We start from the raw sequence: 12,976 nt of genomic DNA, 5'->3' as shown, positions 1-12,976 counted from the left end.
ACAGACAAGCACTGTGGGACAGGTGGTAACAGGGGAGGAGGAGGAGCATCTGCCTCAACATCTTACAAAGCACCCGGTGACTAGAAGACTCCTTGACTCTGCAGGCAATGCAACCAAGGACTGAGTGTCAGCACTGGGAGCCAGGAGCATTGATCCAGCTCCTGTCTGTTCCCACTCCATCTGGCTCCTGCCCTGCCACATGGGACTGGCTGCCTGTCACCCCTGTGGAGGAACACTGGCCTAAGAAATGAAGTCATCCAGGTCACCGAATAGCAAATGGCCTGAGCTCCTGATGACCTCATGAGAGTCTGGCTGGGCATTTCTGTGACACACACACACACACACACACACACACACACACACACACACACACCTAAACATATCAGCAGCAAACACTGTTGAGGGTGCTTATATGAGCCTCAGAAATCACATCAGCTATATAGTATGCAGGGCCAGGAAGAGGTATAGACCCAGACCCTTTAAAAAAAAAAAAAAAAAAAAAAAAACAACTTTTAATAAGAGGACCAATGAGATGGTAGTGTGCAAAAGCACTTGCCTCTCAAGCCCAATGATCTGAGTTGGATCCCAGAATCCACAGTAAGAGAGAACAGACTCCTGAAAGGTGTCCTCTGATCTCCACACACGTGCTGAAGCATGCACGCATATATGTACACACACACACACACACACACACACACACACACACACACATACATACATACATGCTAAGTAAATAATGAAATTAAAATTTACTGAGATTTTTCAGGATGAAAATACAGCCCATTACCTCCAGCATCACTTCCTGGAGTCCTGGGGCAAGTCAGGCCTGGTCACATGTCTATGGAGCCAACCCTGCTGGGACTGAGTGTTCCCTTCGGTAAACTCATTTGGGTGGGTTCCCAGGGCCTTTCTGGCCAGTCTCCATGCCTGTGTGGCAAGCCCTCTTGCAAATATGGCAATGAGCTCTGTCAGTTGCAGGAATCTGGCCTGGGGACATGCAGAAAGTGGGTGCCACTGGATACTGCAGCAGTCTTGGGCCTCGTCCCTACAGGACCTGGCTGACCTCCTCCCTTCCACAGGGATTATACAGCCAGACCATGGAAGCGGTGGACCACATGCTACAGTGTTTCATGATGCAGAATCCCACCGTCAATGAGCTGTACTTCCTGTTGTCGGTGAGGGCTGCAGGAGGCTGGGGACTGGGCAGGGGTACACAGCTCTGGCCTGAGAGTCCCCAAGAGGGTACTCCACAGGAAGCGAGACCTGGCCAGTAGGCTTCCCATGCCTAGAGGTTTGGAACATCTGGAGCAGATGGGAAAACATCAATCAGCCTGATCAGAAAGGGATCTGTTGAAGAAGTGGCTTCCCCTATCACCTGTGCCCATGGCACAGTGTCCCCCCTGGGTGTAGCTGAAGTTTTCTTGGTCCTGCCTGGCCCACGGTCAGGACAAATCTCTCTCACCCGCCAGTCCCACAGCTGCTCAGACCCAAGCAAACACACAGAGACTTGTATTACTTATAAACGGTATGGCCGTGGCAGGCTTCTTGCTATCTAGTTCTTATATCCTAAATTAACCCATTTCTATAAATCTATACCTTGCCACGTGCCTCATGACTTACCGGTATCTGACATGTTGGTGCCTGGCGACTCCTGACTCAGCCTTCTTCCGCCCAGCCTTCTCTTCTCTCCTTGTCCCGCTATCCTTCCTGCCTGGCTACTGGCCAATCACCGTTTTATTTATCCATCAATCATAGCAACCTATATTCACAGCATACAGGACATCCCACAGCACAAGGGCATGGGTCCCCCAAACCCCCTCATCTGCCCACTAGGTGTCCATGGGTGGGAGACCACTCTGCAGATAGTGAGGGGCTAGTAGCAGGGCCTAGGCCCAGTGGAGAGGCCATCTCCATCCAGGCCAGCGGTCAGGGCCAATGAGAGTTCCTAAGGATCCCTGAATGGAAACCTAGCCACTCCTGAGAAGAGAAGGACGCATAAGATGAGGCTGGAGCCAAGAAGAGGCAGGAGCCAGCTCAGTAGGTCAGAGTAGAGGTAACTCTGCCCACTGGAGCCTGGTGAGGGGTGAGGGGCTATGGTGAGGCTCAACCAAGCAAGGGCAGGGCCACATCAAGAAGTCAAGAGCAAAAGCAGGAGCGTCAGGAAGGAGCACACAGGCAAGGGAGCCCCTAAGCGACAAAATAGCATGCCAGTCTAGGACTGTGCCCAAGTGGCAATGGCTTCTACCAGCGGGAGTCACAATGGTTTCCCCACCCATTCCTGAGTCACTCCATCTCCAAATATCCTGTGTCTAGATCAGCTGACCACACCCCCCCTCAGCTGTGCCATGATCTAAAATCAGTGCCCACCCTCTGTTTGCACGCATGGCAGAAAGCTCTAGGAAGGGGCATCCGGCACATGGCAGGTTGGGAGTTTATGGGGGAGGGATCGTTTCTGCTGCGCGGGAAGTGGCCAGTTGTGAAGGGTGGCTCTAGAGACAGGGGCTGACAGGGGACAGTGGTGAAGAACAAGGAGCCTTGCCGAGGGGTGGGCATAGACAGCCGTTTCTGGGGGTCTGACCCAGCGCTTGACTACACCCACCCCGCAGCACCTGTATGTCTGGCTGGCATCGGAGAAGGCTCATGAGAGACAGCGGGCTGTGCACAGATGCATGATGCTCTTCAAATTCCTGCACTGTAAACGCTGCCTCGAAGTAAGCTCCATGGCCCCAGCGCCTCACCACCCCAGCTCCCTAATCAAAGGGTGGAGCCTCTTGCTTAAAAGAACACCTACGCCCCCTGCCTCCAGTTCAGGGTGACCCTGAACATCCTGCTGTCTGACTGAACTCCATGACAAGGGAGTCTAGATAATATCCCCTCTTTGTTCTTTTATTTTTAATGGAGTAAATAAATTTTTTAAAATTTAATTTTCTGGGATTGAGCCGGAAAAAAAAAAAGACTCCACAATGAAAACAAATCACGTTTTAATGTGATCCGATATGACTATGGAGTCTGGAGAAGTAGCCCAGCGGTCAAAAGCACTGGCTGCTCTTACAGAATTCCCAGCATCCCCATGGTGGCTTACAATCCTCTGTAACTCCAGTTCCATGGGATCAGGCACCCTCTTCTGGCCTCTGCCAGCACCAGGCACACACATGGCACACAGATATACACATGCAGGCAAAACACTCATACACATGAAAGATAAAAGAAAGATAAATCTTTTTTTAAAAATGTAACTATGGTCCACAGAGTGGCTACCTATTTTGTAAATGGTTTTATTGGTTCCAGAATTGAGCTCAGGGTAAGAGAAGCCAGATGGCCGGGCGTGGTGCCGCAGGCCTTTTAACCCCAGCACTCGGGATTAAAGGTGGATCTCTGCGAGTTCCAGGCCAGCTTGCCCTACAGAGCCAGTTCCAGGACAGCCAGGGCTACACAGAGAAACCCCATCTCAGAAAAACTAAGAGAGGGGCTGAAGCAGAAGCCAGATAGTGTCCTACGAGGTCACAGTTGGATCCTGTCCTAAGACCTTGACACTCTGTTCATGCAGTTTTATGCAGTTTTTGTTGTTGTTGTTGTTTTGTTTTTGAGGTTTTGTTTTTGTTTTTTGTTTTGTTTATTTTTCTTATTACATTACCCCATTCTTTTCTCTTGATTACCAAGTTTTGGAGTCAAGTCCCTATATTTTGCCTAACCTGAACCCTGCCATACAATTCAAGGCATCCTCTGGTGGAGGCCTCTGGTGGGGTTCACGAGCAGCCAGTGGGATGCTGTAGGTGGGCCCACCATCAACGCCATGCTCTCTACATAGACCAAGGAGAACTTCAGGAGGATGGGGCAGCTGGTGGCCATGCTGGGGATCCTGTGCCAGGACTCGGACAGGACCATCCAGTGCTTGAGTCTAGAAGCTATGGGCCATCTCTATCAGCTTCTGATGCAGCAGAAAGGTGAGTGCTCTCAGCTCAACAGCACTCCTGGCCCCTCCCTACCTCAGCCTGGGTGGACTCACCCCAGCACTCCTGAACTCCACCTTTCCCCCAAGTCCACCCTCAGCCCGATCTTGACTTCAGCCATAACCTCCTAATAACACAACCCCTAGGCCCAAATAAACGCAGGCCTGATGCCAGTTACTAATGGGCTCAGCCTGACTCCTGCCCTGTCCCACATTAACCCCAGCCTGCTCTGCCCTGCCCTCACCCCTGCCTGCCTTGACCAGCAGAAGTTCCAGAGAGGGACAGGGAGACCCGTCAGGAACTCGCTCTGCCTGATGCACCTGGAGCTGCCCTCTGGAGCAGTGGAGACCAGAGGGGCGCTCTTCTGATCCCCCAGGATATGGCATCCAAAAATGACAGCATCTTCTTCATGAGCAGCAACCAGGCTACCAAGGTCAAAGCCTTTAGAGTCTTTCTGGCTGGGGGGGGGGGGTGCATAGCCAGAGCAGACTACCACATCTGTGGGTGGCAACAAAGGCATTCTTTTCTGAGCCGTTGGAGGGGAAACACGCAGGTTGGAGGGACACCAGTACACACTAGACTATGTATGTGTACCTTGGACAGGGGCCTTCACCGTTTTCTCAAATAATCCCTTTCTCACGTTTTCCCAACCTTCTCTAGACTGTTTTCCCATTTACAGCTCTTCTGTCCCTTTCACACCAGGGTTTGAATTGTGTTATCCTCAAAAGCCACGACCCGAGGCTGTGAGCTAGGTCCCAGCGTTAGCTGGATGGCCCACCCTAAAGCAGCGTCAGAGCTGTGAGTTCCGGACGCCTGCGAGGTGTGAGCTCTTGCTTGCTCAGGATGGCTTGGACTTTGGCGGAGACTGACCCCTGTGATCGGCACACTTGCCAGGCCTTGTGAGACCTAGCCTGCCACTTCTCAACCGGGTCCATGTGGGGCCTGGTAGTGGAACTGGCCTTCAGGAAGCACCCATGACGTCCTACCCAAACAGATAGCAGAAAAGTGGGGCACATGGCTAATGAGTGCCCCAGCAAGACTTTGGTTCTGATCCCATGGACTCCAGAACACCGCAGCTACAGTGAGCTGTCCAGGTTTTGAGGCTCCTTAGAAGTTTAATACAGAAACTCTCAGTCCCTGGGGCCAGCCCCTCAATGGGCCTGCCTAAAAGGAAGACAATCTCATTTAGCTGTAGTTTGCACCAGAGAACCCGGGCTGGGGTAGAGACAAGGCAAGGAGGGAGGGACGAGTTCCACTGGCTGCCAGCCCAGAAAGTTCCAGAGGGAAGGTGAGCCACTGGGAAGCATAGAGTCCAGGGCCTGGAGAGCCCTGCTCTCTGTCCACAGGGGAAGACACAGATAAACTGGATACAAACAGAGAGGGAGCAAGAATGGGAGGATCTGCCGATTTCGAGATGCAGGCCTTGGAAAATTCCAAAGGAGAGCAGATGTTCTGGGCTTCAATCCCCTCCCCCCCCCTCGGAAATTTGTACAGACTCCTCATGTGGTCTTAGGATGCAACACACTTTCTTCATCCTCATCTTCTTCATCACCTTTACCACCACTGTCATCGATAATACCTCCAACATCACCATAGCTATCATTACCATCCATTATCATCACCACCCTTACCATCCCCACTGTCACTGCCACCACCACCATTAATTATCACCACTGTCACGGATACCTCCAACATCACCATAACCACCAGCATTAACTATCATCACTACCCTTATTATCACTAATACCCCCTCATCACCATCATTTCCACCATTATCCTCACCACGGTCATCACCACCTGTCACCACGCCCACCATCATCCCTTTCATCGCCATCACCACTGGCATCATTATCACCACCATCATCATCATTACCACCACCATTCACCACCATCACCACTAACATCATTACCACTAACATCATCGCCATTACTTCCACCACCGGTATCATCACTAAAACCATCACCATCATCTCTATCCCTACTGTCGTCAACATCATCACCAGCACCACCGCCATCATGTTCACATCACCTCCATCATCACCACATCATTGCTGCCCCCACAACGGTCATAATCACCATCACCCTTATCCCCACCTTTACCATCACCACGATCACCACCACACCATCTCGCATTTACTCATGGCCTCGATTAAAGCTCCACATCACAGGAGTCTTGCCATTCCTGTATCTGTGCCACTCTGAGCTCAGAGCATCTCTCCACCATTCTAACTTGAACTTTCTGTAAGGTTGAGCGTTGTCTCCATCTGTGCAGGTCAAAGAAGCCACTGGCCCCATGTAGCTGCTGACCTCCTGGAATGAATCTAAGGCTGCCAAAGAGCTGAGGCTTTAGTTTTACTGAATTAAATATTGGTAGATTGAAGTCTATCATAGATCTAAACTATTATGAGTGGCAGGGCTGGTATATTGAACAGTCACAGTCCAATTCTTTCCAGAAGGTTCTGTCTGTATGGTGATCTAGCCCAGATGTACCCTCCAGGGCACTAGGGAGGAAGACTTAGAGACTTAGACATACCGCCTTTGCGTTTATTGCCTCGAGTGTCCTTTCCATGCCCCTGAGTGACTCATGAGCTACATTCAAACATGAGACTCACCATTAGACTGACCCTGGAGAATGGGATTGCCGAACACAGCTGGAGGCTCATAGGGCCCTACGTGAGACAGTAGTCTTGGGTTCCACACCAGCCTGGCCCCACATATTCCTACCCTGTTCCATGGCACCTCTCTAGGCCTAGAGGTCAGACCTGGTGGCCTGGAAGATCCATCACAGCTCTAAAGTTCAATTCTCTGTCTTTAAAGCCCTCATAAGAAGGACTTGGGCCTGGCCATGAGCAGCATTTCTCTGGACTCGGCGTAACATGTGGATGACCTGGGACCAAGATGGGAAGAGGATGGGAGGAAACAGAGTTTCCAGGGCCACCAGAACCCAAGAACAAGCCAACGCTGGTTGGAGTAAAGAGCCCTATGCCTGCCCAGTGCTGGGCACCATCCCCTCCCTTCCTGTCCCTAGGCATTGGCTGGGCCAGAGGGATGTGGAAAAGATTATGTACTTGGCCCACATAAAGAGCCTAGAGGAGTGGGTGCCCAGAGATTTGGGGAGCCTGACAGAAGGGTAAAAGGGGACAGGCAGGGGGGTTGAAGTGATAAGGTGACAGGCTCTCCTCTCTCACAGGAGATCATGAGTCATCTTGCAATGACAGAGCTGACGGACCTCATCTGGACAGCCATCGATGGCTTGGGCTCTACCAGCTCTTCCTGGGTGCAGGCGGCTGCCGATTTGCTTTCCCTTGTCATCCAGGAGCATGGAGACAACCTGGCAACTGTGAGGGGTTGGGGTCCTACCCAGGGCCAGGGAGGAGAGGGGCAAAGTGGAGGACTAGGCAACAGGCAGCATCTAGGAGCCTTCTTTGGACCAGGATGGAGAAGACCGGGATCCCACTGCAGGCAGAAGACAACCCAATTAGTGGATGGGTGGGTGGGTGGGTGGATGGATGGATGGATGGATGGATGGATGGGTGGGTGGGTGGGTGGGTGGGTGGGTGGGTGGATGGATGGGTGGGTGGGTGGGTGGGTGGGTGGGTGGGTGGATGGATGGATGGATGGATGGATGGATGGATGGATGGGACTTAAGGGAGCCCTATGACACTTATCGATTATGTGCAGCTATGGACCACAGAGGAATGAGGTGACAGGGAAAAACAGACCAGAACTTCTAGAACTTGTGGTCTAATGGGGTGACAACATCCAGACAGAGGTGGACAGAATGACCCAGTAGGTTCAAGGGAGGGGGGGAAGAGAGAGAAGAGAGAAATGAACCCTATAGGGTGAGAAGTGTGCCCCAGCAAGAGACAGCTGATGCCAACTTCTCCAAACACCTCAGAATGCTGTACTGGGCCCCCCCTTCAGGCCAGGTGTGCAGAGTAGGTGGGCTCTCCCCATCAGACCCCTCCCACTACTCCCTGTCTCTAAACAGGTTGGTAAAATGGGCCAGGCCATCCACCACCACCTCTGTGCCATCCAAATGCCCCAAGCCAAGGAGAGTGCCCTGCATGTCATCACCTTACTGGCCCGGAACCACATCCCTGAGCTGGTGGCTGCCTTCCTAGACTTTTCCACTCCCCTGGACAGGTACCTAGCCCTCTCCTCCTCACTGACCCCATTACCTACCCTCCATCCTCCCCCAAGCCAGGGTCACAGCTTCTGTCCTCCTGTCTGTCCATCACAGACCACAGGAACCCCCAGTGCTTGGTATAGGGAGGGAGTCAGCGCCTCTGTTCATTTAGACTTGCCTCCTGTAGACAGTCCACAGAAACATCTGCCCCAGCCTCCACCACCCATGCTAAGGGGTGGCTAGTTCCCAAGTGCTCCTGCTGGGACCCCTGCTAACCACAAAGCCTTGCCATCCATTAGTGTGGACCCCTCTGACTTGTCCTGATCTTCGTTCTCTTCTTCCTGCTCTTTCCAATAGCCCCCTGCAGCCACCTCAGCCCTCTCAGGTGGGCCTGGCTTTTCTCCCATACCACAGGACCCCTGAGTCTAGGGCTAGACCAGAGTTCTTGTAACTGTCCACATCCCTCCTCCCTAAAATCCCACCTCTGGATCCCATATCCTCAGTCTACAGTACCCACCATTCATCTGCCACACCTGGACGAGTCACCCCTCCCTTCTTGACAGGGTAGCTTCTGCTCAAAGAGAGACTACACTTTGCTTTCTCAGACTCTTTCCAGACTAGAATTCCCATCTGCCCCTCACCCAAACTTCTGCTTGGATCTCTTACTCCCTCCAAGATCCAGCAAGCCTCTACCTGGTGGGACCAGCATGATGCTGTCCTGCCTCTCTACTCACCCTCCCCCTGTCCTTATCCAGTTCCTCCTTCCCAGATCAGGTTCTACCTGGCATACCCTAGGTGATGTCTTGACTCCACGCTGCTCTGGGAACTCTGGAAACCTGTGAGAGAGCTCCTCCAAAGCCTAGAGTCTTCTCCAGGGAGAATTCTCACCTCAGCAGGGAGGTGTCTTATTTCCATTAGCAACTCGTACTTCCATTGTGTGCAAATGCAAATGCTGTTCTCTCATCTCTGGACTGTCTGGTTCCTTTAAGACACTGTTGTGAAATGTCACCTGGATCCTCAATAGAAAAGTACATTTCTATCATCTCGGTGTGGAGTCTAATATATTCACCAGATTCACCTCATTTAAAAAAAAAAGTTGCATTTTACTTTGTGGAGAAAAGTTGTCCAACAGAGGACAACTTGTTGGAGTCAGTTCTCTCCTTCACTATATGAGTCCTGGAGCTAGAACGCAGTAGGCTGTGGGCAAGCACCTTTATCTACAGAGCATATCGATGGCCCAGATTTTCACAACTGCTTTGTAAGGTACTTGGTCATGTTGCCTGGATGATATTTTTTCTCTCTCTCTTTGAAACCTAGGTCTTTTACCAAGTGAGGTTTACCAGCCTAATTTTCCCAAGCAGCTGGTGCACATTTGATTATGTCAGAAAGCCTTTTTGTTCTTACTTCTGGGAAGTTTACTTGACTGTGTTTAAAGTTGGTCTCTGCCCAGGTCATAATCTCTGGTCCAATGCTACTTTTCTCCCACCTTCATGGTCACACTTGCTGATGTTCCTGGCTTTCCCCTAAACTCACTGTCTTCTTCATGTCACTCTTCTGCCTTGCCTGAATGTCCCTTATTAAATGTCCATCTGAGTCAGACCTCTCTTGGCCACCCTTTAATTTTTCCCCATTTCCAAGATTTCCTTATGTGTGTAATACACACCTATGCATATGATGTTGATGTGGATGTGGAGACCAGAAGCTGACACTGAGTCTTCCTCAATCTCTCTCCACCTTCTACTGAGGCAGAGTCTTACAGTTAAAACCAGAGTTCACCAATATGGCTAGTCTCTGCCTTCCAAGAGCTGGAATTACGGGTGGGCTGCCACACCCACTGGGCATTTATGTGGGTTCTGGGTATCTGAACTCTTGCAAAGCAAGCTCTTTAAACCACTGAGCCATCACCCAGGCTTGAAAGTCCAGTTTGCTTGTTTGTTTGTTTGTTTTTGAGACAAGTCTTGCCAGGCTGGCCTTGAACTCTTCCTCCTCCTCTGTCTCACTCCTTGAGTTCTAGGATAACCTAGCTGAAGTCATTGTTTGATTCTTTCTATTTCTTTCCTGAGTTCAGTCAGTTCTTTTCAGGTCATACTGAAGATGTGTCCTTCCTGGAGCGCATTCAAGGTGGCTGAGGCTCTAAAGTACTTCTCGCTGTGGAGTGAGTGAGTGAGTGAGTGAGTAAGTGAGTGAGTGAGTGAGTGAATGAGTCCAGGATCCCTCTGTAGTACTAGCACTCTAAGGCCATCTTCACTTTGTCGACTCATATCTTCTACGTTTTGCAATAAACTGTAGAGCTGTTTGTCTTAGTCAATGCTTTATTGCTGTGAAGAGACATCATGACCAAGGCAATTTATCAAGACAAGCATTTCACTGGGGGCCCACTTACAGTTTCAGAGGGTTAGTTATCATCATGGTGGGGAGCATGGTGGCAGGCAAGTGTGGTACTGGAGAAGTAGCTGAAAGCTACATCCTGATCCATAGGTCAAGAGAGAGAGACTGACATTGGACCTGGCTTGAGCTTATGAAACCTCAAAGCCCATCCCCAGTGACACACTTCCTCCAACAAGGACACACCTCCTAATCCTTCTCAAGTACTGTCCCTCCCTAATGATCAAGCATTCAAATATGTGAGCCTATGGGGGGGGGCATCCTAATTCAAACCACCACACTGTTCATTTTGGAGCTGCTGGAGTGTTTCATGGGATTTCAAGTTCAATGGCGCCATCATCTGTCAGTACAGCAAAAGCTGGGCCATCTACAAGACGTTGGGCGTGGTGGTAGGCACCAGCACCTATGCCCTCTAGTTCTTTGGGCTCCTTTTCTCTTCTCTGACAGGAATGTTTCCCTCTCTCCCTTTCCCCACCGGGTCTCCTCCCCTCTCTCTCCTCCTCCTCTTCAACCCTCCCCCCCTTATTTCTTTTTCTTCCATCTGACTTCCTCTTCCTCCTCCTCTCTTGTCCTCCCCTCTCCCTGCTTTCTCCCAAAGCTGTACATTTGAAGACAGCAAACCGTTTAATTCCTTCCCTGTGTCCTCTGAGGTTAGGCACTGATTGAGAGCCAGGAATGGGGAGTAAGACACACACACGGTGATCCCGCCTGCAGACAGACAGTTGTAAGCAGTGCTGAGGAACGGAGGTGCTCCGACCTCCGGAGTTCTCTCTCCTCTGGTGTATTTTAAGACTTCAAGGGGATTCATCTTCCTGAAGGTGATTTGGACCCAGTCTGCGCTTTCATTTGCCCTGCGTCCACTTCCCCAAAGCTTCTCTTATCTGCTTCTGTCTGTCACAGAGCCCTGAGGTGGGCGGTGGAGCTTGTCCACTAGGGCTGGTGTTTTTTCCCTTTACTCCCAGTGAAGAGGGCACAGTGGCACTGTTCCCGCCGCGCTCTGTGCTGCCTTTCAGAGAATCTGGGAAAGTGCCGATCTCAGCAAGCAGCACCTTCTCCGAGGCTTGGCACTTCACGGTTCCGTCTCACTGCTGGAGTGTATATGTTCCTTCCTCAGTCCCAAGCACTGTCCCCATGATAACATTTACAGAGCCTGAGTGCGCTGCACACCAGTGGAGCCTCTCCTGCATAGATTTATCTGGGTTCTCATCAGCTTCTACCAGTCACCTGGGCACGGTCATTTGTGATGGTTTTAAGCATAAAAGTCCCTGCTAGACAGTTTGGGGACCGCACTGGTGGTGGGAATTTGGACATTGAAATAAGCTTTATGGCTTAGATTCCCAGGACAAAACCCTCCTCTCACCTACGGTGCTGAAGCTGGGGTGGGAGGAGCCTCTCTTTTTCTGCAGGGCAGAGATCTGTTTGCTTATTGCTTCCTATTTCCTATTTCTCTTCCCTAAACTATGCACATAACTCTATGGAGCAATCACCTATTAGGTGCCCATCATGGGCAATCTTTCTTTTAAAAAAAGATGCATGTCATAGCTAAATATGATGATGAACACCTAGAATCCCAGCACTCAAGAGGCTGAGGCAGGAGGATTACAACTTTAAAGAGAGTCTATGTACCGACCCTGTCTCTAAAGGAAAAAAACAAATTGCCACCTGGCCTGAGGGGGGAATAAAAATGTCAGGAGTGGTAAGACAGGAGTTTCCTCCTCCTCCAAGATCAAAGATGGCCAGATCTGCATAGCAAAGTCCAGACCAGTCAGGGAGACAAGAAAGACCCTGTCTCAAAAATGTACCCATCCCAAACGGTGCAGTGTGTGCTGAAAGCGTAAAGCGTATTTAATACGGATTCTTCCAATGTCTTCCTTCTTGCCTGGCTTTGTTTCCCTCTGGCTCTGTGTTTAAATTTTATGGTGTCTCACTGCAGCTCTCTCCTCTTCAATGTTCTGTGGTGCTAATGTTGTGAATGCCAAGGGTCCTCTTCACTGTAGGTGAACGTTTAATTATTTCCCACTAGAGACCTTGACGAACAGTGCATCTTGTGAACTTTGCTTGTGTGTGTCCTAACATACTGGAGAACTGGGTTTCCCACGTGTGATGTGTGTGGGGTAGGGGGAGGGTGTTCTTAGGGACAATACCCCTAGAAGAGAAAGCTGTGCTGTGTCCCACCTCCATGGACACGCAAGGAGGTGTAAAGCGTTTCCCAATGTGCTCATGCTAAGTCCCACTCCAGGGACAGACTGCTATTCTCTGAGCATCCCTCTTGCTCCACAGTTTCTGGTGTTCAGCACCTGCATTTTAGCCAATCATCCCTGTTCTGGCCAGTTTGGTGGGTGCTGGTCAGCTTATACTATTCATTGTTACTTCCATTGATTGAGCTTGACATGACATCTTCCCGTTCCATTTTTCTTTTGTGTATGTGTGTACAAACGTGTGTGTGCATGTTTGCATGGACACGTGTGTGGACGGGTGTAAATGTGGAAGACTGAGGTTCATGTCAGGAATC

The 12,976-nt window shown here is 50.7% G+C and overlaps 1 protein-coding gene across 2 annotated transcripts in view; it reads left to right on the top strand.

The window, feature by feature from the left end:
• Positions 1-12,976, top strand: part of LOC114704665 (maestro heat-like repeat family member 5) — a 75,409-nt gene that overhangs the window by 46,332 nt on the left and 16,101 nt on the right. For both annotated transcript variants that reach the window (XM_037197547.1, XM_037197548.1), the window contains 6 exons: positions 1,080-1,175; positions 2,607-2,711; positions 3,809-3,944; positions 4,217-4,383; positions 7,141-7,290; positions 7,942-8,096. In XM_037197547.1, coding sequence (XP_037053442.1) covers positions 1,080-1,175; positions 2,607-2,711; positions 3,809-3,944; positions 4,217-4,383; positions 7,141-7,290; positions 7,942-8,096 — 809 coding nt within the window. The remainder of the gene's footprint in view (positions 1-1,079; positions 1,176-2,606; positions 2,712-3,808; positions 3,945-4,216; positions 4,384-7,140; positions 7,291-7,941; positions 8,097-12,976) is intronic.

The sequence above is a fragment of the Peromyscus leucopus genome, chromosome 20, assembly GCF_004664715.2.
Source record: "Peromyscus leucopus breed LL Stock chromosome 20, UCI_PerLeu_2.1, whole genome shotgun sequence".
In the NCBI taxonomy this organism is placed as follows: domain Eukaryota; kingdom Metazoa; phylum Chordata; class Mammalia; order Rodentia; family Cricetidae; genus Peromyscus; species Peromyscus leucopus.
Note: the sequence above shows the minus strand (reverse complement) of the source record. Positions and strands in the feature narration are given on the sequence as shown.